Below are 22,124 nucleotides of genomic sequence, written 5' to 3'. Positions count from 1 at the left end.
ATCCATACTTAAACCTGGTACACAAAACCTGCTTGAGGGCTTGCCTCACCATCTATTCCAATCTGTCTCTACCACCTTGTAAGTCTCCAGTTAATGCATCCCCCAGAAGAACTCTCCACATGGCTTTAGGTCTTCCCGAACTTTGACTACCTAAGAAAAAAAGCATATTTCCTGGGAATGGGAATTCTGACTTAAAACCACAGAATTTAAGAGGTGTCTGGGTTGCTCAGCTGGTAGAGCCTGAGTCTTGACCTCAGGGTAGTAAGTTTGAGCCCTGCACTGGGTGTAGAAATTTTTTAAAAATTTTATTTATTCATGAGAGACAGAGACACAGACAGGGAGAAGCAGGCTTCCCGCAAGGAGCGTGATGCGGGACTCAATCCTGGATTCTGGGATCATGACCTGAGCTGAAGGCGGATGCCCAACCACTGAATCACCCAGGCATCCCTAGAAATTACTTTTTAAAAAAAAAAAAGGAAAAATCTGAGGTTATCAACTAGTTTTTTCCAAGCACACCTTTAACATTCCTGTGGTGGTATCTGAATTTTGAAGGTTGCTTAACTAAGGTAAGGCAAAAATCTCATCTTTTGTAAGCCACAACCCTTCATGCCTACAGATTCTGATCTAGATTTGGAGGGTGGAAAGGTTACCATTTTTACCAGTGCAAAATTACATTTTCAGGGGTATCTGAGGGGCTCAGTCAGCAAAGTGTGCAACTCAATGTCAGGGCTATAAATTTGAACCCTATATCGAGTATAGAGATTTTTTTTTTTTTTTTAATTACTGGGGCCCCCATGTGGCCCAGTTAAGCATCCAACTTCAGGTTCACTTTATGATCCCAGGGTCCTGGGATCCAGCCCTGCATGGGGTTCCCCAACTCCATGGGGAGTCTGCATCTCTGCCCTTTCCCCCACTTGTGTGTGCGTGCTCTTTCTCTCTCAAATAAATCTTTTTTAAAAATTTACTTTTAGGGCGGCTCCAGTGGCTCAGCTGTTTAGCGCCACCTTCAGCCCAGAGTATGATCCTGGAGATCCAGGATCAACTCCCACATCAGGCTCCCTGCATGGAGCCTGCTTCTTCCTCTGCCTGTGTCTCTGCGTCTCTGTGTGTGTCTCATGAATAAATAAATAAAATCTTTAAAAAAATAAGAAATTACTTTTGCAACCTAATCCGATTTTTGCCAATGAGAAATTGAGGCTCATCAGAGAGAAGTGACTTGCTCAAGATCTTACCACCAATTTATTTATGAAAGCTAGGATCCTATTCTAGCGGCCCTGTGTGTGACTTTGTTTCTATTTCTTTCTCTTTTTTTTTTTCTTTAATGAACTTTTTTTACTTTGGAACAATCTTAGTTTTCAGAAAAGTTGCAGAGTGCAGAGTTCTCATGTAATCACCCAGCTTTCCCTCATGTTGACATCTTACATAACCAAGGTACATTTGTCAAAACTGAAGAAAAAACTACCAAATACCAAACTACTTGTATTTCACCAGTTTTTCCACTAGTGCCCTTTTTAAAAGAAAACAAAAAACAAAAACAAACAAACAAAAAAAAACCTAATGCCCTTTTTTGTTCCAGGATCCATTCCAGAATACCACATTGCATTCAGTGAACCGATTTTATCTTTTTTTTTTTTTAAGACCAGGGTTTTTTTTTTTTTTTTTTTTTTTTTTTAGATTTTACTTATATGAGAGTGAGTGAGCAGGGGGAGGGGCAGGGGGAGAGGGAGAGAAAATCTCCAGCAGAGTCCCTGCTGAGTGTGGAGCCTCCCCGCCAACACCAGGCTGAGCTACCACCCTGAGATCATGACCTGAGCCAAAACCAAGGGCTGCTGCCCAACTGACTGAGCCACCCAAGTGCCGCCCCCATTTTATCTTTTAATTGAGATGAAATTCACAGAACATAAAATTATATGACCAATGTGGGGCATTTAGCACATTCAAAATATTGCGCAACCATCACTTCTCTCTAGTTCCAAAATGTTTTCATCACCCCAGAAAAACCCTGTACCTGTCAAGCACTTAGACCCCATGCTTCCCTCCCTCCAGCCCCTGGCAACCACTAATCCCTATTGTTACTCACTTCAAAGCGTTTAGCACAAGGCCCTATACCTGCCTGGGAAGCACTCACAATAGTCCAGTGGGGGTTTTTGTTGTTGTTGTTACTTTTTTTTTAATATTTTTTCTTTATTTATTTATGATAGTCATCACAGAGAGAGAGAGAGAGGCAGAGACACAGGCAGAGGGAGAGGCAGGCTCCATGCACCGGGAGCCCGACGTGGGATTCGATCCCGGGTCTCCAGGATCGCGCCCTGGGCCAAAGGCAGGCGCCAAACCACTGCGCCACCCAGGGATCCCTGTTGTTACTTTTTATTAAAGTATAACATACTGGGGCGCCTAGGTGGCTCAGCGGTCGAGGTTGAGTGTCTGCCTTTGGCTCAGGGCATTATCCTGGGGTCCGGGATCAAGTCCCACATCCGGCTCCCTGCATGGAGCCTGCTTCTGCCTCTGCCTGTTTCTGGGCCTCTCTCTCTGTGTGTCTCTCATGAATAAATAAATAAAATCTTTTAAAAATATTAAATAAAATAAAGTATAACATATTAAATGGTGCAGATAAATGTAAAGCTTGATGAATTTGCACAAACACATCCATGTAACTAACACTCAGATCAATAAACAGCATGACCAGCACCCTAGAAAGCCCCTATGGTCTCCCAGGCACTCCCTATCTTCCCCAACAGTAATCACTATCCTGACTTCCAACAGTACAAGTGAATTTTGCCTGGTTTGTATTTCTTATAAATGGAATCATACAATATGTATTCTTTAGTCTGACTCCTTTTGCTCAACATTATATTTAAGATTTATTCATATTGTTGCATTCACAATACTTTTTATGGGTAAGACTGAAAGATTAAGGGCACCTGGTCGGCTCACGTTTTGATCCCAAAGTCCTGGAATCAAGCCCCATCAGGCTCCCTGCTCAGCAGAGAGTCCGCTCCTCTCTCTCCCTTTCTCTTTCTCTCTCTCCCTCTTACTGCCCTCCCGCCACCCGCCACTCATGCAGGGTGGAGAATGGAAGCAGGTCTTTCTGCCAAGAATAAGAGACATGTGAAAAATAGATTACACCAAACAGCAGCATTCTTAAGTTTCTCACTCTTTGGGGGCTCTTTGAGGTAGATGGTCCTAATTACGCTTAATTATCAATAAACTCAGAGATGGAACAGGTGTCGTGAAAGAAATGCACAGGGAATATAAACTAATTACCCCTATGAGTTGAAGGAACCTAACTAGAAGGCATTGCAGAGAAAGTCAGTGTGACATAGGGCAAATTATTTAATCTCCCTGGAGATTGTCTTCCTAGTCTGTCAAATGAGGGTAGTAACATAGTTCTCATCAAAATTAGATAAGTGAATGCAAAACGCTAGGTACGGTCCCTGACTCATAAATGCACAAAAAAAATATGACTTCATTTCTACCACCTCCCTCATTTGGCCACAGATCAGAGCTCTAGTAGCTGGAAATTACGCAGGTCAAATTTCCCCAGCTTTAAGCCTCTCTACCTTTTAAAACAAGTTTGGAGGGGACACCTGGGAGGCTCAGAGGTTAACTGCCTGCCTTTGGCCCGGGGTGTGGTCCTGGGGTCCTGGGATCCAGTCCCACATCAGGCCCCCTGCATGGAGCCTGCTTCTCCCTGTGTCGCTGCTCTGTGTCTCTCATGAATAAATAAATAAAATCTTAAAAAAAAAAAAAAAACAGGTTTGGAGTACCGATTTTGAGAAAATCTGAAAGGAAGTGTAATACGATCAGCCCCCTGGCCTCCTTAGCAAGTCAAAGTCAGCTTTTCCAGAATCCCTGATGCACCTTTATGGAGGCATTCCTTTACTAAGGTCCTAATCTCCACCCCTACTTCACCCACCCAATCCTACTAGCTCCCCAAGCCCCAAGCCTCACCGGTTCCCTCCTGCCTCTGCACATACTCTACCCAAACCCCCGCACAGACCTGCCGTCAAATCTCACACTGTACCCATCCCAGATCCGTTTGATGTCCCCATTAGACTTGGCGCTTTTCCGGAGCGCCCATACCTTTCACATCACATCACATCTCTCCATCCATGGTACCCCGAGCAGGCCCTGAGTAATTACGCTGGAATTAATTTTCTCTGAAAACCTGGAAGGCAGCCTGGTGCTGAACTCAACAGCTTTAAAATATTCAGTCTGCAAAAATGGACTTAGCTATTGTGTTGGGCATTAAGGTGTTGCTTTATTTTTGTTGTTGTTGCTTTATTTTTATTTTTTTTTAAGATGCATTTGACAGCACAAGCAGGGAGGAGCGAGAGAGGGAGAAGCCGACTTCACCCTGAGCAGGGGGCCCAACGGGGGGCTCGATTGCAGGACCCCGAGATCTAAGGTGTTGTTTTAATGTCCTTAACCCCCAAACCCCCAATTATTCTTTCAACAACGAAGCGGCGCCAAGTATGCGCCAGGCTGGGAAGGGGAGGACGGTAAGGGGAACCTCGGGGCTGCAACCGCCTCCCCTCCGCCAGGGCCCCGCCGCAGCGGCCCCGCGCCCCCACGTGGGCTCCGGCGGGCCTTCCGGCACCCGAGCTCGGGGCCCCGGGGGGCGGGGCGTGGGCCCGCCAGCCCTTCCGCGCACCCGATTGGCCAGGCCTCCCCGGGCGTGGGCGGGGCCTCCGCGCGAGCTGACCAGCCCGCGGGCGAAGCGGCCGCAGGGGGCGTGGCCTGCGCGCCGGCGGGGGCGGGGCGCGGCGAGGGGGAGCTGCTTCCGGGCGAGCCGCCCCGCCCCCGCACGGGCCCCGGGAGACTAGAAGGCGCTACGGCGGCGGCGGGAGCGGCGGCCCCGAGCCCTTGAGGAAGCAGGTGAGCGGGGGCCGGGCTCCGGGGGATGGCGCCCTTGGAGGTGGGGGCGGTGGCACCGAGAGCCCGGCGTCCCCGGGCCCCGAACCCCCGTCGCGGGTGCAGCCGAGGACACGGTCCTTGTGCAGCCCTTGTTCGGGCGTAGGTTGCTCCGCTGCAGCGGGCTTGGGTTGCAGCCGCGCGGGCTGGAGCGTGGCCGCAGCCCTGGGGGGCCCGGCTCCGACCGTCCCCTCCTCTCCGGGGTCCACTCCCTTGGCGGCCCGTGGACACTGCCCACCAGTACACAGCAGCCCGAAGTGCCCCGAAGGATGAGGCACGGAAGTGGAGGCAGGAACAGGCGCTTGGTGCTGCGCTTCTACAGAAGTCCCATGCATTGGCCCATTAAGGCAACGGGCCCATTAAGGCCCTTTGAGGTCAGTTGGAGAACGCGCCCATTTACCAGGTGCAGACACTGAACTCCCACAGCTAGGAAAGTGTCGGAATCAGGGTTTGAACCCACGTCTACAGACTCCAAAACCCACACACGTAACCATCAGGCTGCCAGCTGCAGGCGAGTCCAGGGTCCACATCCTCCCTCCTCCCTCCTCCTTCCCCCCCTACACCCCCCCCTTCTCCACCAGCCCACCTCTGCTGGTAGCTGCTTTGAAGTCTGTACTTCAAGTATCGAGGGCTAATGGTGGGCTGAGAACTGGGCTGCTGAAGGCTTGGATTCTGACCCCGACATCTACCACTGACCCCTTGCCTGACCTTGAGCCAGTGTCCGTCTTTTCTCTGAGCCCAGTTTCACCATCATTTCAATGACGTAGTCAAAAGGCTTTAAGGAGCTTCCTAGCCAAGATGTTCTGGGAGTCTGTGGAACTGGCACATTGTCCCTGTAGCTCCAGATGGCTAAACCCAGAAGAGGTTGGGCTCGTCAAGGCCCGGGTCCCCAGTCTCATGCTTCTCTTTAATCCCTGTATCTAGCACTGGGGCAGGCCCAGGGTAGATATTCAGGAAATGCTGGTTGAATAAACAGGCAGGCAGTTGGGCCCTTCTCAGACCTGCCTGACAGCTGCTTTCCTGAGCCCTTCTGGGGCTTTGGATTTCTCAGCCCTTGGCCACCTTCTACCTTAGTTGGCCCTCCTGACTGCCTCCTCCCCAGCCAGCAGCAGGGCCTGCCAGAGTTGGCAGCAGCTCCCAACTTTCTCTCCAATAGCACAGCCTCTGAAATCCTCAGCAGAGCACAGCATGAGCCTGGGGCTGGGGTGGTGTGAAGGGGGTGTTCAGGCTCACAGCTCTTCTAACCCCCCTTCCCACAGTGGCAGCTCTTAGGGCCCAGATTGGGGAAGTTGCCATCTAAGGAGGAGATAGATGCCTTCACCATCAGTCTGCAAAACTGCCTCTTCCATGAAGCCATGCTTGACACCTGGAGACACAGGCCCCTCCCACAGATAACATCTAGTCCACCCCTCTCCTGTAGTGTCAGTGTGGTGATCATTTCTCCTCACCATAGAAGCTGCTGGAAGGCAGGGACCCCACTGGAGATATCTTGGAAGACCCTGCGGCCACACGGGTTTGCGTGAAAGTTCTCCCTTCTGGGGTGGTGTGATGGCACACCTGTGATGACTCCAGGGGGTCTATTTCCAGCTCACTTCTCCTAATGATGATAAAAGTAGCTTACACGTTTACTGGGCTGCTACCCAGTGCCAGGCACGTACCTCCTAACTATCTCTAATCTAATTTCCTCAGCTTTGCAAGCTTGATGGTATCAGTCCCATTTTATAGATTATGAAATAAGGACTCTGAAAGGCCAGCAACCTTGCCCAAAGTGACACACAGGGCACAGAGCAGATATGGGACCATGGGATCCTGAAACAAGGTTCTTTCTGCACCGCCCTGTACTGCCTTCCAGCTAAGCTAACCTAGTCTAATGTGGGTGAGCAGAGGTGCTGGGTGCCCTGGTGACTTGCTCTTGCTTCAGTGAAGTGTCATAGGATTTAAGCTGTGGCTTGGAGGCTCCCTTAATTTGGAAGAAGTGCCCTCCCAAATGTGTGGAAATCTCCCAATCCTGAGGGACTTTTTTTGCGAAGCAAAACCTTGGCATGGGTTTGGCTCTGCAAACAAGCAAGTCTGGCTCAAGGGCTGTTTTTCTCTTCGGTGGTATTTATTAAGTGCCTGTTGTAACAGAATGACCGCGTGTGGTTGAGGTGACAGGGCACGGGACTGGAAGCTGGGAGAGACTCCTGGTCAAATCCACCTCTGTACCTGACTCACCGTGGGATGTCAAGCAAATCCTGTACTTCTCCGCTCCTCATTTCCCGCTTCAGAATGTGCGAGATGAACAGGATTGGCGATTTTCCTGAGTTCAAATTTTCTCAGCACTGACACCTGTTTCTCAAAGCAAATTTCTCCCTAACCCAAACATTATTAAAGAAACAGAAACAAGAATTGCCCTAGTCAGACCTACCTCTTCCACCCTCACCCCACTCCCTTGCCCCTATCACCAACCCTCCCACCACCTCGTGGTAAAATTTGAGCTGCAAAGCCCCTAGGCAGCCGTGCTCTGCTGCTTCTGATAAGCAGAAGGCATTTGTTCACCCAGGCTTCTAAAACAGGTGGGTAGTTGAGGCCAGTAGAATGCAGTTTTGGATTCCAGAAGCCATAAAGGTGGTTCTCAGGATGCCTGGGTGGCTCAGTGATTGAGTGTGTCTGCCTTTGACTCGAGTAATGATCCCCGGGGTCCTGGGATCGAGTTCCGCATCGGGCTCCCTGCATGGAGCCTGCTTCTCCCTCTCCCTGTGTCTCTCATGAATAAATAAATAAAATGTTAAAAAATAAAATACAGGTAGTTCTCTGGGAAGTGGATCAGAGATGAGCTCAAAATCCGACTTGACTCTCTAGAACAACATGGAACAAGTCACTTAACCTCTCAGAGCCTCTGTCTCCTTATCACTAAGAGCCAGAATAATCTCTGCGGTGAAATGAGATACATGTGCACCTAGGCCCGTGCCCAGCACATAACACAAGGCTCGGGATGTTTTTCTCTTGTGCGTCCTCCACCTCGCTGACCCACGGGCAGATCGTATAGGCAGAGACCTGCTCGCTGAATCAAGTGTTCCTCAGTGTCGGGGGGGGTGGTAGATAAAACCGTGTACTCATTGTCCAGAACAGATTCAAATTCTGGCTCATTTACTGACCATCTGTGTGGTCTTGGGCGAGGGACTTAACCTCTCCGAGGTGAGCTGACCCCCAGCCGACCTGACAGCAAATGTTGCGCAAAATGGGCACGTGGGACTTTCTGTGTGCTGAATGACTGCTCGTTTGGGGGTCGGGATGACTTTGGGGGGCCTGGCTTGCCTCTGTGTCAGATGATAGGGCTGGCCTAGGGGTGTGGTAGTAGGTGGGTCTCTGTGTGGCTCCTGATAACCCCAGCCCGCCCTGCCAAGGAGGGGAACTGGATAAAATGGGCCCCTGAGCTGGTTGGGAGGGAGCGAAAGGGACCCCAGAGACTGGGGAGAGAGGCATTATCAGTGTCCTAGGGGACCCCCACCCCCCACCTGGAGGATGACACACGAGGTTTCTAGGCCTGCCCTTACAGCCTCGTAACTCACCAAGTGTGACCTTGAATGCGTCCTTGCCCTTCTCTGGACCCCTGGGTCCCATTCATACAAGGAACTATCTGGTAGCTTTTCCACCCCTTTACTGGGTATTTCCCCAGGCACCTCTGAAAGCTCAGCGCCCCGCCACCCTGTTCCTGCCTCGTCCCTGTCTCCATTGCCCTGTGGGTCCCACAAGCTCAGAGCATCCGCCCCAAGAGACTGGCTCTTGGCTGCCTCGCGACAGGCCTTCCCTGTCCTCCCCTCGGCTCCGCAGTGTGTGTGCCCCTCTGCTCCATCCACTCTGCTCCTGGTTCTGAGCCTCTCAGTTGGCCGCACCCCCACCCCTGCTCATCTTCCCTGCCCTCAGTGGTCCCCTCTTGTCCCCTCCCCTAAAGAGTTGCCTCTTCAGCCTCAGAAAAGCCCACAGCCAGTCCTCCTTCCCTACCCTGGCCTCTTTCTTCCCTTCCTAAGGGAACATCCTCCCCTTTCCCTCTGCCAAGCTGAACACACGCATCCTGAAAAACCAAGTTGAAGCCCCCCGACTATTTCCAGCAAGCTTCTTCCAGCCTCCAAACTCATGGTTCACTTAGGGCAGCTCCTCCCTGAGCCCTCCATCAGCCTGGACCGTAGTGCCACCTGAGTGAGAAATGGTGTGTGCAGGTGCCCAGAATGGCCTGGTGCTCAAGAAACAAGTGTTAATGCCCCAGCTTCCCTCTTTTTTGTTTTGTTTTTAAGATTTTATTTATTTAGGGACGCCTGGGTGGCTCAGTGGTTGAGCATCTGCCTTGGGCTTAGGGCGTGATCCCGGAGTCCCAGGATCGAGTCCTGCCTCGGGCTCCCTGCATGGAACCTGTTCCTCTTCCTCCCTGTGTCTCTGCCTCTCTGTGTGTCTCATGAATAAATAAATAAAATATTTTTTAAAAGATTTAAAGATATTTATTTTTTAAAAAGCAGGAGGAGAGGGAGAAGAAGGGTCCCCACTGAGCAGGGAGCTGGGATCCGAGGACCCTGGGATCATGACTCAAGCCAAAGGCAGATGCTTCACCCACTGAGCCACCCAGGCACTGCCCCCCACCCCCCACCCCCGGCCTCAGCTTCCTTCTGTCTTATATCACTTACTGGATATTTAAGGCAATAAGTAGTTATGTTGTTAAATATTTACCGTGTGCCAGGGTGCTGGGCAGGGGTGGGGGGGGGGGAGGCAGAAATGAACTCACTGTGGATCCTGCCCTGCAGAAGCTCTGTCTACTGGAATGAGATAAAGTAGATCCAGAAAGAGCTGTTATGTAAGAGAGATTATGATCTGGGCGAGAGGAGCTTCAGTGGGGGAGGGAAGGTGGGCACACCGGGTAGGATCTGGGGGTGAGAGGTTGTGGAGAGCCCACAAACGTTTCAGGTAAAGGGAACGGGGTGAGCAGAATCAGAAATCAGCCAAGGGTGGTTTGTGCTGGGGAACAGCAGGAGGCTCTCAGGCTGGAAAAGACCACTTAGGCGGTCACCCTACGGAGGGTCTGTCTATCTGTCGGGCCTGTGCTGTTTAATCCTCTTAGTGTGGGTTGTGCCTGACAAGAAGTCTCTGTACCAAGGTGTGAACAGTGTTTTTCTCTAGAGGTTGAATTACGGGAGGCGGGACACATGGGTGGTTCAGAGGTTGAGCGCTGCCTTCGGGCTCAGGTCGTGATCCCGGGCTCCTGGGATCAAGTCCCACATCAGATTCCTTGCAGGGAGCCTGCTTCTCTCTCTGCCTCTCTCTGCGTCTCTCATGAAGAAATAAATAAAAATCTTTTTAAAAATAAAATTTCTGCCAATCACATGAGCATTTTTCATGGAATAAACAAAGTTTAAATACTGGCTAGGTCAGTGCTTCTCATCCTAATTTCCAATCCATTGCAGATTGATTTTTTTTTTATAAAATACAAAAAAAAAAAATTGTATCGAATTGCTAGAGAAAGGTTATTTTAGAAAAAGAGACCGAAAAAGAAAAAGAGACCGTATAAAATACAAGCCCAGATCTGAGATTATTAGAGTCCCACAGCTCAGGAAGTTTCCAAAGGGCCTACTTCCCTTCCTCTGCCTAACCCTGCCTCAGAGCCGCAGGGATTGGTGAGCCACACTAGGAGGAGCGCTGGCCAGAGAGCAGAAGAGGCAGGAATCCAGGAGTGGGGGGGTTGACCATCTCCTGGGGACAGGGACCGAGTCTCATGTGCTTCCTGTTGCCCCCCCACTCCCACCCCAGAGCTGAGTGTGCAGCCACCGCTCAGGAGCCTGCGGTTCCCACCAGCCAGGTGCCGTGATCCCGCTGCCCACCATGCAGCCCCAGTCGGTCCTGCACAGCGGCTACTTCCACCCGCTGCTCCGCACCTGGCAGACAGCCGCCACGACCCTCAGTGCCTCCAACCTCATCTACCCCATCTTTGTCACGTGAGTCCCCAGGAACGGTGCACGCCTCTGATCTGCAGGGTGTGTGTGTGTGTGAGAGAAAGAGTGTATATGTGTGTGAAAGAGAGTGGGTTAAGGACAACAGTCTTAGGAATCGAACAAACCTTGAAAAGAACTGTCTTCCCATTTGAAAACTAAGAATAGTATTTCCCTGGTCCGCTATCCTAAGCTCTGCAATAAGCCAGAAGCTGAGAAGGCTTGTCCTGTAGATTGTAAAGATCTATATGTCTGTGTGAGAGGTGGCAGTCATGATTATTCATGACAGCAATGGCTGACATTTATTGAGCGCTTACTGTGTACCGGGTACTCTGCTGAGCAAGCTTACGTGGATTATCTCCTTCAGCCCTGACAGTTTTCATAGGAGCACAGTATGGATATTAGCCCCTACCGTGTCCTCTCCACGCGGGCAGGGATTTGTGTTTGTTTCGTTCACTTTGTATCTCCAGAGAGTGAATGGTACCTGGTGTGTGATAAGCGCTCGGTATTAGTCGAATGAATGAACAAATCCACCCAAATACAGATGAAGGGCCAAGGCTCAAAGAATGGTTCCACTTGGCATGGTCACCTAGCCAGGTGGCTGGGATCACAGGCAAGGGCCTTCTGCCTTCAGAATCCCAAGTTCATAGCCGCTTGACTCCTTCGTATGATTAAGTGTTCTTTTAGTCCATTTGCTTCTGTTGTCACTGTCACTCTTATTCCTGTTATTATTTCAGGCCCTGGGCTTGGCCAGGCAGGGAACCAGACACTGTACCCCAACCTCCCCCCTCCATCCCCACTTCCATGCTCCTTCCCATCTCCCCAACCACCCCTCCCAGGCCCTCCCTCACCAATGGCCCTTCCCACAGCTACCAGTCCATAGCCCAGCCCCCCACTCTTGCAGGGACGTTCCTGATGACGTACAGCCCATCAGCAGCCTCCCAGGAGTGGCCAGGTAGGAGATGTGGTGGGGAGGGCCCGGGGGAGGATGGAGGGAGAGATTTCCCAGCTGGAGGTGCCTGGAAGCAGACCCAGAGGTAGAAGACCCAGAGAAGCTCACTTCAGCTCAGTAGAGAGATGGGTTTTTCTCAGGGACAAGGTTGTTCCAGAACAGAAGAGGCAGCCTCAGAAAGGGATGAGCTACCCATTCATGACCGGAAACATCATAGCAGAGGCCATTGCAAAGGAGAGCTGAGCTGCAAATGGGAGTTCAGTGAGAACCTTGGGGGGCTTTCCACAGCTGCTTCCGGGGAGGCCTCAGTTTTTCCATCTGTTTGGTGGGAGCATTCCCACCCCTCCCTGTGCTGTGTGGCTTGAGCCCCCCTGGTACCGGCTGCAGCGTGGCTCTTAAAGGGGGGCGAGGGAGACCCTTGCCTGCCTCCTACCTTCTTTCAGCCCCTCTGCCCCACCTCCACGCAGGTATGGTGTAAACCGGCTGGAAGAGATGCTGAAGCCCCTGGTGGAAGAGGGCCTGCGCTGTGTCCTGGTCTTTGGAGTCCCCAGCAGAGTCCCCAAGGTGGAGAAGCAGAAGTAGCTTCAAGGGGAGGACAGTGGAGGGTCACAGGAGGGTCGGGTGAGGGTGAGCTGAGCTCCCGCACTGATCACGTCCTCGTTATGGCCTTAGGCTGCTCTGGGAGAGGGCCAGGGGCACGCCCCCCCATGACAGCACCCACGTAGGGACAGGAAGCTAATAAGTAGGGCCGTGACACCCTGACTGGGCAGGCCTGTGCAAAATGGGGACTGTCCTGCCTGCGTTCCCATGCAGGGAGCTTCACCCTGTGAGGTCTGGCCATCCTGGTTCTTGGGGGCCTCACGAAGCACGTGTTCCCTGTGTCCCCCCGCCACCGCTAGGATGAGCGGGGTTCAGCAGCCGACTCCGAGGACTCCCCGGCTATCGAGGCCATCCGCCTGTTGCGCAAGACGTTCCCCAGCCTTCTGGTGGCCTGCGACGTCTGCCTGTGCCCTTACACCTCCCATGGTCACTGTGGTGAGCTCCCGCCCTCCACCAGCCCTGCTGCCACCTGCATTTCCACTACCTAGTCCCCCTTTGGGTGGGTGGGCCAGGGGTCAAGATGCTCCCCCAAACCCAGCTGCCTGTCCCTGCAGGGCTCCTGAGCAAGAATGGGGCCTTCCTGGCTGAGGAGAGCCGCCAGCGGCTAGCAGAAGTGGCACTGGCCTATGCCAAGGCAGGTGAGTGAGCAGCTCCGGGGCAGGGAGGTAGCAGAGTGGACAGGCAGGTCCCAGAGTTCTGAAGGCCACCCTCTGCCCCTCAGGATGTCAGGTGGTAGCCCCTTCGGACATGATGGATGGACGCGTCGAGGCCATCAAGGAGGCTCTGATGGCACATGGACTTGGCAACAGGGTAGGGGCGGGGAGCGTGGCGGGGGGTGTGGGGAAGGTAAGGAGAAAGCCTGGGCCAGCCCTGCCCCCGTATCTGCTAAGCATCACAGAAGTGCAGACAGCCCTGGTGAGGCCTTTGGGATCCCGCTCAATGGAGACTCAGAGCTTTACTGGGACTAGACCAAAGCCTACATCCTGTCTCTCCTTGTCACTTCACCCGGGGACATCTGAAACCTCCACCCTCGTTGTCTGCCCGCAGGTGTCAGTGATGAGCTATAGTGCCAAATTTGCATCCTGTTTCTATGGACCTTTCCGGTGAGTGAGGATTAGCAGGGGTCTGCTCTCAAACCCCTGGCCCGTTAGCCCAAAGCTGGAGCACCCCCACTGACGCCTCTGCTTCCCAGGGACGCGGCGCAGTCCAGCCCGGCTTTTGGAGACCGCCGCTGCTACCAGCTGCCACCGGGAGCGCGGGGCCTGGCCCTCCGAGCAGTGGTGAGTGACCGTGACCGGTGCAGGAGCCCCACCGGCCTGTCCCCCTCCCGGCTCACCTCCTGTGCGTGCCCCACATGGTACTTCCTCCCGTAGGCCCGGGACGTACGGGAAGGAGCCGACATGCTCATGGTGAAGCCGGGAATGCCCTACCTGGACGTTGTGCGGGAGGTCAAGGACAAGGTGAGCAGGAGAGCGGAGACAAGCGGGGGCCCAGGGAGACGAGGGAGCTTGTCCGCCGGCTCTGGGATCTCAGACTGACAGACTCTCTGAGTTCGGAGCCACCTGCCCCAGGGCGCGCAGGGCCTTTGAGCTGCTGTGCTTTCACCATTCAAGAATGGGCCAGGCTGGGGCGCCCGGGTGGTTCAGTCGATTGAGTGTCCAACTCTCAAGTCAGGGTCATGGGGCCAAGTGTCATCAAGTGTCATCGGACTCTGGCTCAGCGGGGAGCCTGCTTAGGCTTCTCTCTCTCTCTCTGTCCCACCCCCTCCCTCTCTAAAATAAATAAGTTGGTTTTCTTTCTAAGATTTTATTTAGGGATCCCTGGGTGGCGCAGCGGTTTGGCGCCTGCCTTTGGCCCAGGGCGCGATCCTGGAGACCCTGGATCGAATCCCACGTCAGGCTCCCGGTGCATGGAGCCTGCTTCTCCCTCTGCCTGTGTCTCTGCCTCTCTCTCTCTCTCTGTGACTATCATAAATAAATAAAAATTAAAAAATAAAATCTTAAAAAAAAAAGATTTTATTTATTCATGAGAGACAGAGAGTGAGGCAGAGACACAGGCATAGGGAAAAGCAGGCTTCTCACAGGGAGCCCAATGCGAGACTCGATCCCTGGACCCGGGGATCACGCCCTGAATCGAAGGCAGATGCTCAACCACTGAGCCACCCAGACGTCCTAATAAATAAGTCTTTTAAAAAAAAAAAATGTCAGGCTGCCAGCAGTAGTGACACAGGGCATGGGGCTCAAGATGCTCACCGGTTGGGAGGAAGGGACACTCCCAGAGATTCCGCCCTTGCACCTGTCCGCCTCCCACTGCTTTTCCGCAGCACCCTGAGCTCCCTCTTGCCGTGTACCACGTTTCCGGAGAGTTTGCCATGCTGTGGCACGGAGCCCGGGCCGGGGCGTTTGATCTCAAGGCTGCTGTTCTGGAGGCCATGACCGCCTTCCGCCGCGCAGGTGAACAGGCGGGGCTGGGGTTTTTTTGACCTGGGCTACAGGGCTGATGGGCACTTTGCCCAGAGAGGGAAATAAAGTTGAGACAGCCTGGCGTCGCATGCCTGGAAATAGCAGCGATCTAAAGAGGAGGGGACATGGAACCGCAGAACACAGCATGCAGCAGTGAAGGAAGAACCCTCTGTCACTTTTTGGTTTTGAGACCTTAGCTGAGCCATGTCCGTGAACCTCAGAGTCCTTATCTGCAAACGGGGGATAAAACACCCGACATTGGTTGTCCGGAGAATTGAGTGAGGATGATATATGTCATTGGCATATGCTCTCCACTCTGCAAATGGGAGCTGGTTTTGTTGGTGTGCATACAGCCTGAGGAGGGCCCTCACAGCTTACTCATTTCCCCACCTTGCACCTTATACGTTGGCAAACAGGCCCAGCAAGCGAAAATGACTTGCCCAGGGTCGCACGGTGTGCAGAGCTGTAACTGCCCGGAGCTTGGCTTGATCTTATGTCATAATGCCCACGAGCTGTGCCCCTTCATGGTAGCAGCCTTCCACCCCCTCTGCTCTTGGCCCTCGTCTCCCCAAAGGGGTGCCCAGAGCTGATGCCAGGCTTCTCCCCCTTCCTGCATCTGTCCCCCACAGGTGCCGACATCATCATCACCTACTACACACCTCAGCTATTGCAGTGGCTGAAGGAGGAGTGATGGAGACCGAGCACAAGACCAACAGCTAGAACTTTTAAAAGGTCCCAGGGCCTTAGAGAAGTGAAAACCAAAGTAAATACTGCTTTAGAACTGTGCCCTCGTGCCCTCGTGCCCTCTTCCTATTCACACGCTGGCAGGTATCCAGCAGCCCCGGGTACTTTCTGCCAGCCTGCCACATTTTAACCACTCAAGCCTCCCAGGCTTCCCCATTCCTCCCCTGGGTCAGCACTGAGGCTCACCTCCGCCACCCCAGCTCCTCCTCCTGGCATGGCCTCAGCTTGAAAGCCACTAGGAGGTCAGGGTGCAAGCTTGGTGAGGCCTAGGAGAGGGGCTTGGAGCATTAGGGTAGAGGAGGGCAAGTTGCATCTTGTATCATGAGAAGCTCTGGAAAGCCCGAGGCCTTTGGCAGTGGAGCTGGGCAGTGGCTCACAGACCTAGAGTGACATCTTCAGGTTTAGAGTTAAGGTTTGCTTTAAATTCCACTGGAAGATGATTCGCCCGCGCAGGCCCACGCTGCCAGGCCACCTGAGATCCTCTGTTCTGCTGTCAGCCATATACCCAGAGAAGAATTACTGGTTAATGAGCAGAAACACTGCCTGAGGATCAAAATTCAGAAGCAAATAGAGAGTTCCTGACGATTGGAGGTGCTATCACCAAAAAGGCTTTTCTGTTGAAGAGAGAATTTTTGAGAACATCTGCTTGGTGTCCAGGCACGGTGCTGGGTACTGGGCATATAGCAGGACAGGTCTCAGCTTGTCTTCTGTGTGGAATCTGTGAAGGAGAATAGGCAGCCAGATGTTCATCAAGAAAACAAACCAATTACAAATTGTAATTAGGACTTTGAAGGAAAGGGTCTGAGACAGAATAACGGACCAAGGGTGTCTCTTGAGAGGGTGGTTAAGAAGCCCTCCATGAGGTCAAGGGACCAGAAAAGATCCTCCAGAAAGCAGAGCAAAGTGCATCAGAAGCCACAAGAATGGCACAAAATGTGCAAAGGTCCTGCAGTGGAAGGAGGTGGGAGGGCTGCTAAAAGCAGGGTACAGAAACACAGGGTGGCGACGGGACCAGAGGTTGGAAGGGTAGGCTCTGTACCTGGTAGGAAGCTCGGTCTCATTTTGCATTGGATAGAAAGCCACCTGGAGGATCTCAACCAGAAGTTACGTGTGTTCCCCTTTCCTACACGGCTGCCATGAGAACAGGGAAGGGGGAACGAGAAAGAGGCCGGTGGGGAGGCCCTTGCAGAGCCCTGACAGTGGCCTGGACCAGGGTGGTGGCAGTGGAGAACTGAGGGAGTAGACCTATTCAGGATACATTCTGGAGGCAGAATTAGCAGATTTTACCTAAGCTTTAAGTCCAGGGGATGAGAGGAAACGAGGGTGCCCTCATGGGTTTCTGGCTTGAACTCCCGAAAGTGTGCTTTCTTCTGAGACTCACGACCTCCTATCTCTCCACTTAAAAGTTAAGGCCCAGCCAAGGGCTTTTGCAAAGTCTACCTGCCTGCCTGCAAGATGACAAGGATTCCCAAATCTAGGGCCAAAGCAAGCCCAATTCAGATCTTAAAGCAATACAGTCCATTTGAAAATTTAGAATCAGAAACTCCCAGCAGCTCCTGTAGGCGGACCAGCCTCCTCTGACTCCCAGTTATCTTCCCCAGAGCTGCAGCTGGCCTGAGGACCTGATCTCACCAGGCTCAGGTCCAAGGAGCCTGAGCCTGGGACTCCCACCTAGATGCTATTGGAGATGAGCTATTGATGTGCCTCAGGGCTCTGACCAGACCAGAACCTTTGGCTCGGTTAGCTTTTTAGCTTCTTGGCATCTTGTCTCCTGGCCCCTCGGCCCCTGATCCCTGAGCTCAGGAATGAGGGAAAGGGGGGTTCTTCAGGGACATCCCAGACTCATCACTGCCAAGCTAATACAAGGCCTGCTTCTTCTAGGCATAGGGAGACGGGAGACAGACCTGGCTCTTTAGATACAAATTCCACAAGAAGCAAACACCTCTGTATGTGTCCAGGCCCCTCAGAAGCAAATGTTAAGTGGACTGAGGAGGAGTTTCCTTGAGGGGAACCAGGGGGCAGATGTGTCACCAGTGATGTGGCAGGGGCTGTGAAGGAGGTCACCAGGACCTGACTGGGTCTGAAGTATCAAACATACTTCCCCGACAAGCTGACACATAAGGCTGCACCTGAAGGATGAGCAAGCAAGCTAAGAGCATTCCTGACAGAGGGAACTCTGCGTCTAGAATGAGCTAGGAGAACACGCACAGTGGAGGGCGAAGGAAGAGATGGCCTGACCTGGAAGGGAGAGAGACCAGGCCCAAAGTATGCAGGGCTCAAAAGCATATAAGGAAGATGGGGGAGGCTTTTCAGACTTTATTCCAAGAGAAAGCAAAGCCATTCGAAGGATTTTTAAGCAACAGAACAACTTGCTCCGAGTTTGCATCTTGTGAAAATGTTTGACAGCACTGGCAAAGTGCAGATGAGAAAATGCGTAGCCTGGGCTGGAGTGGTGACCATGGGGGTGAAGGAGGTACATTAGATGGGAAGGAGGAACTTGGCTTGAGCTCCTGATGGCTGATGGGCCATTTACTAAGATAGGAAGCTTGGAAGAGACAGTAGAGCGGGGGAGTCCTAAATTTAGCTTGGGTTTGCAGTGAGGGAGCTCTATCTAGAGAGCTTGTGACTCACCTAAGGCCTTTCAACTAGTATGTGAGACAACTGGGGCTAGAGCCCCATCACTGAAGCCGTCAGAGCTGGGATTTGAACCCACATAGTTGAACTCCAAGGCCTCTGCCCTTAACCACTGTGCCACACCATCTCCCAATAAACAGTAGCCAAATTCAGGATCTAACGGGATGCTGTTATAACGGGGTGTACCGACGGCCAGCGTGCCTCAGGCATCATGGTCTAAGCGAAGTGCCCTCTGGAGTCAGGATATGTCACCAGAGGTGCCTGCTCAGTGTCTGTTCCAGCCCAGCTAGGTTTTGTGTCCAGAGACAATAGCCAGGCAGGCAAGCTGGAGGGGTTTGGGTGGTCCCGGGGGATCTAGCTCCTCCACCATCCCAGTCTCCTGCTGTGCGCCCTCCCCTTGCTGGTGGTAATTTTATCCTTGCACAGAGAGAACTCAGCTGCTCCCACCATTAGCCTGGCATATTTTCAGACTTCCAAGCATCACAGCCTGTTGGTGAGCATTCGGGCCCTTTCTTAACGAGACTTGACTTTATTTCCTTCTGAGATGCCTGCTTAGACGACAGCTTGTCTTTCTTGTAGGACCTTCCCAAAGGCCACAACAGCCAATACTTTTGACCATTCTCACTTTGTTACTACGATCCCTAAAACTACAACCTCACTGGGCATATGGCGGAGGGTCCCAACAAACCACGGGCATTTTAATCAGCCACTTGACTACCAATTTCCCAATTAGGAAAGGAGGAATTCTGACCAACCCCACACCTCACATGAACTCCACCAGTTCCACATATTAGGGCCTGTGATCTGCAGCACCCATATTTTATTGTTTCAGGTATTTTTGGTTGCGAGTGACAAATCCAGTAGCAAAAAAGGAAATGATAAAAAAAAATGATTAGTTTTCATAACTTGACTTTAGTAAGGTCAAGTGTGGTGGGGTCTAGGGTTAAAGGCTGTCATGGAGGCCACGTCCCTTCCTAGTTCTTGTAGGTTTGCCTCAGCTTGGCTTTATTCAGAGATGGGCTTTTGCCATTTGACAGCCACATGGTCCTTATGACTTAGGCTCCCCCAGAAAGATCTTTTCCCACCATGCAGGACATTTCCAGAGGTCTCTGATTGGCCCTGCTCAGGTCACATGACCAGCCTCCAGTCAGTAAACCCTGGCAAGGGAGATGTGGCACCATGATTGACCAGGTCTGCCTCACTCTACGGAAGTCTAGTGGAGTCTCAGAGCTTTGCTGCTGTTGTCCCCTTTGCATGGAATGCTTTCCCCCAAATCCGTGTGGCTGTCTATTGCTAAGATCTTGGCTCCCTTGTCACTTCCTAAAAAAAAAAAACAAAAACAAAAAAGAACCCCTGCCCTGATAACCGATTCAAAGTCATACCCCAGTGACTATTAGGATTCAAGCTCAGTGGTCATAAGAAGCCAAAGTAATGATAGTTAGATGGAAGTGTTGCTCCCCACGCAATCCAGTCCATGATGTGGTGGGTTCTGGTTCCTGACTTGTTCTAACTCAGCAAATCTCGGCTTCCATCACATGGTCAAAGATGACAAGTCCAGTCCTCACCGTTAGCTCCTCTCTTTGGTCACCAAAAAGAGAAGGGAAATTGGGGGGCATGATGCTTCTTTATAAGGGCGCAACTCGGGAGTTCAGCATGTCACTTCTGTCCATATGCTCTTGTCTGAGCTTAGTCACGTGGCCACACCTCGTTGTGTAAGGGATGTTGAAAGATAGACTCTAGTGGGGCAGGCATGAGCCCAGCTAAACCTCAAGTGTTCTGTTAACTAAGGAAAACGGATAGGGTGGTTAGAGGGCCAAACGGCCACCCCCACCACATGAAGTTTCTTATAATCACAGAAACAGTGATCAGAACATCAAAGAGGTCTTTAGAGACCATCTAGTTCACTAATTGTGCAGATGGAAGACAGGCCCAGAAATGGGACTTGTTCAAATTCACACAAGCTGGTGACAGACCAAGGCTGCAATTCTGGTCTCCAAACTCCAAGCCCAGTGCTCAAACCTGGGAAGGGTATTGGTTTTAGGGGAACTTAAGCTTTTTTATGTGTTATCTTAGCATCAGATGCATTTTTATATTCATGTATTATATCTAACAAGGATATATTCATGTGATTTGTGTAAATAAAAATGAAAACCACCAATGCATATATGAAAATGTGTTCATTAGTCAACAGAGAAATTCTAATTAAAACCACAACGAGGGGGGCAGCCCCGGTGGCTCAGCGGTTTAGCGCCACCTTCAGTCTGGGGTGTGATCTTGGAGACCCAGGATCGAGTCCCACATCTGGTTCCCTGCATGGAGCCTGCTTCTCTCTCTCTCTCTCTCTCTCTCTCTCCCTCTCTCTCCCTCTCTCTCTCTGCCATGAATAAATAAATAAAATCTTTTTAAAAAATAAAATAATAAAATCACAACGAGGGGCACCTGAGTGGCACAGTCGACTAAGCATCTAACTCTCGGTTTTGGCTCAGGTCATAATCTCAGGGTTGTGGGATTGACCCCTAGGTCAGGTTCCATGCTCAGCAGGGTGTCTACTTGAGATTTTCCCTCTCTCTCTCTCTCTCTCTCTCTCCCTCCCTCTCCCGCTGCCCTTCATCTCTCTCCCCTCTCAAAAAAGAAATAAATCTTAAAAAAAAAAAAAAAAACAACCCACAGTGAGATACCACCATACACCTATCAGAGTCCCTAAAATTTTAAAAAGAGACAATGCCAATGGTTGAGAATGGGTAGCAAGGGAACTCTAAAGACATTTACTGGCACAACCACTTCAGAAAATTGGCCCTATCCACTAAAGCTGAAAATATGTATAGTTCATTCCACATCTAGGTATTTACCTAACAAATGTGTGCCTTTATTCCCCCAAAGATATACATACTCAAGAATGCTCCTGTCAACATTTTCTAATATTTGCAGTAACCCCAAACTGGATAACCCAAATGTCCATCAACAGTAAAATGTGGTGGGGTGCCTGTCTGGTTAAGTCAGCAGAGCATGCAACTCTTGATTTCAGGGTCATGAGTTCAAGTGCCATGTTGGATGTAGAGCTTACTTAAAACACATACACACACACAAGGGGCACCTGGGTGGTGCATTCAGATGGGTGTCTCTTGGATTTAGCTCAGGTCATGATCTTAGGGTTGTGGGATTGAGCCTGGCATCAGCTCCATGCTCAGCATAGAGTCTGGTTAGGATTCTCTCTCCCTCTCCTACTCATGTTTCTCTCTCTCAAACTAGTAAATATTTTTAAAAACACACACACTCACAATATGAGATGCCTTGGTGGCTTAGTCAGTTGAGCATCTGGCTCTTGATTTCTGTTTGGGTCATGATCTCAGGATCCTGGGATCAGGCCTGTGTGGGCGTTCCTCAAAGAGAAATGGACCAAAGGCAGTGTTCAGTATAATGACATGCCAGGAGTCTCCAGGAGTGGTCATGAGGTCGGAGTCTACCCAGGCTAGATCAAGGAATGAAAACCTCCAAGGAGGATTTCTGTCATTTGACTTGGGGAGGAAACTATAACTACTGAGTATATCATTAAAAAAATTATTTATTCATGAGAGACACAGAGACAGCCACAGAGACACTGACAGAGGGAGAAGCAGGCTCCCTGCAGGGAGCCTGATATGGACTCAATCCCAGGACCCCGGGATCACGCCCTGGGCTGAAGGCAGATGCTCTCCCACTGAACCACCCAGGCTTCCGGAGTGTACCTTTTTTTTTTTTTAAGTGAGCTCTACACCCAGTGAGCAGCTTGAATTCACGACCCTGAGATCCACAGTCACTTGCTCTACCAACTGAGCCAGCCAGGTGCCCCAAGGGTATCCATTTTTGAAATGGGAAATCAGAAAG

The 22,124-nt window shown here is 51.5% G+C and overlaps 1 protein-coding gene across 1 annotated transcript; it reads left to right on the top strand.

Moving 5' to 3' along the window:
• Positions 1–4,751: 4,751 nt before the first annotated feature.
• On the top strand, positions 4,752–20,422 carry ALAD (aminolevulinate dehydratase). The gene is made up of 12 exons (XM_038553170.1): positions 4,752–4,878; positions 10,690–10,874; positions 11,773–11,823; positions 12,288–12,384; positions 12,720–12,855; positions 12,975–13,058; positions 13,142–13,230; positions 13,468–13,523; positions 13,613–13,700; positions 13,794–13,880; positions 14,744–14,873; positions 15,512–20,422. Exons 2-12 carry the CDS (start codon positions 10,762–10,764, stop codon positions 15,571–15,573), a joined length of 993 nt encoding a protein of 330 aa, XP_038409098.1. The 5' UTR covers positions 4,752–4,878; positions 10,690–10,761; the 3' UTR covers positions 15,574–20,422.
• The last annotated feature ends 1,702 nt before the right edge of the window (positions 20,423–22,124 follow it).

The sequence above is a fragment of the Canis lupus genome, chromosome 11 (assembly GCF_011100685.1).
Source record: "Canis lupus familiaris isolate Mischka breed German Shepherd chromosome 11, alternate assembly UU_Cfam_GSD_1.0, whole genome shotgun sequence".
Lineage (NCBI taxonomy): Eukaryota > Metazoa > Chordata > Mammalia > Carnivora > Canidae > Canis > Canis lupus.
This window is presented reverse-complemented; position numbering and strand designations above follow the sequence as displayed.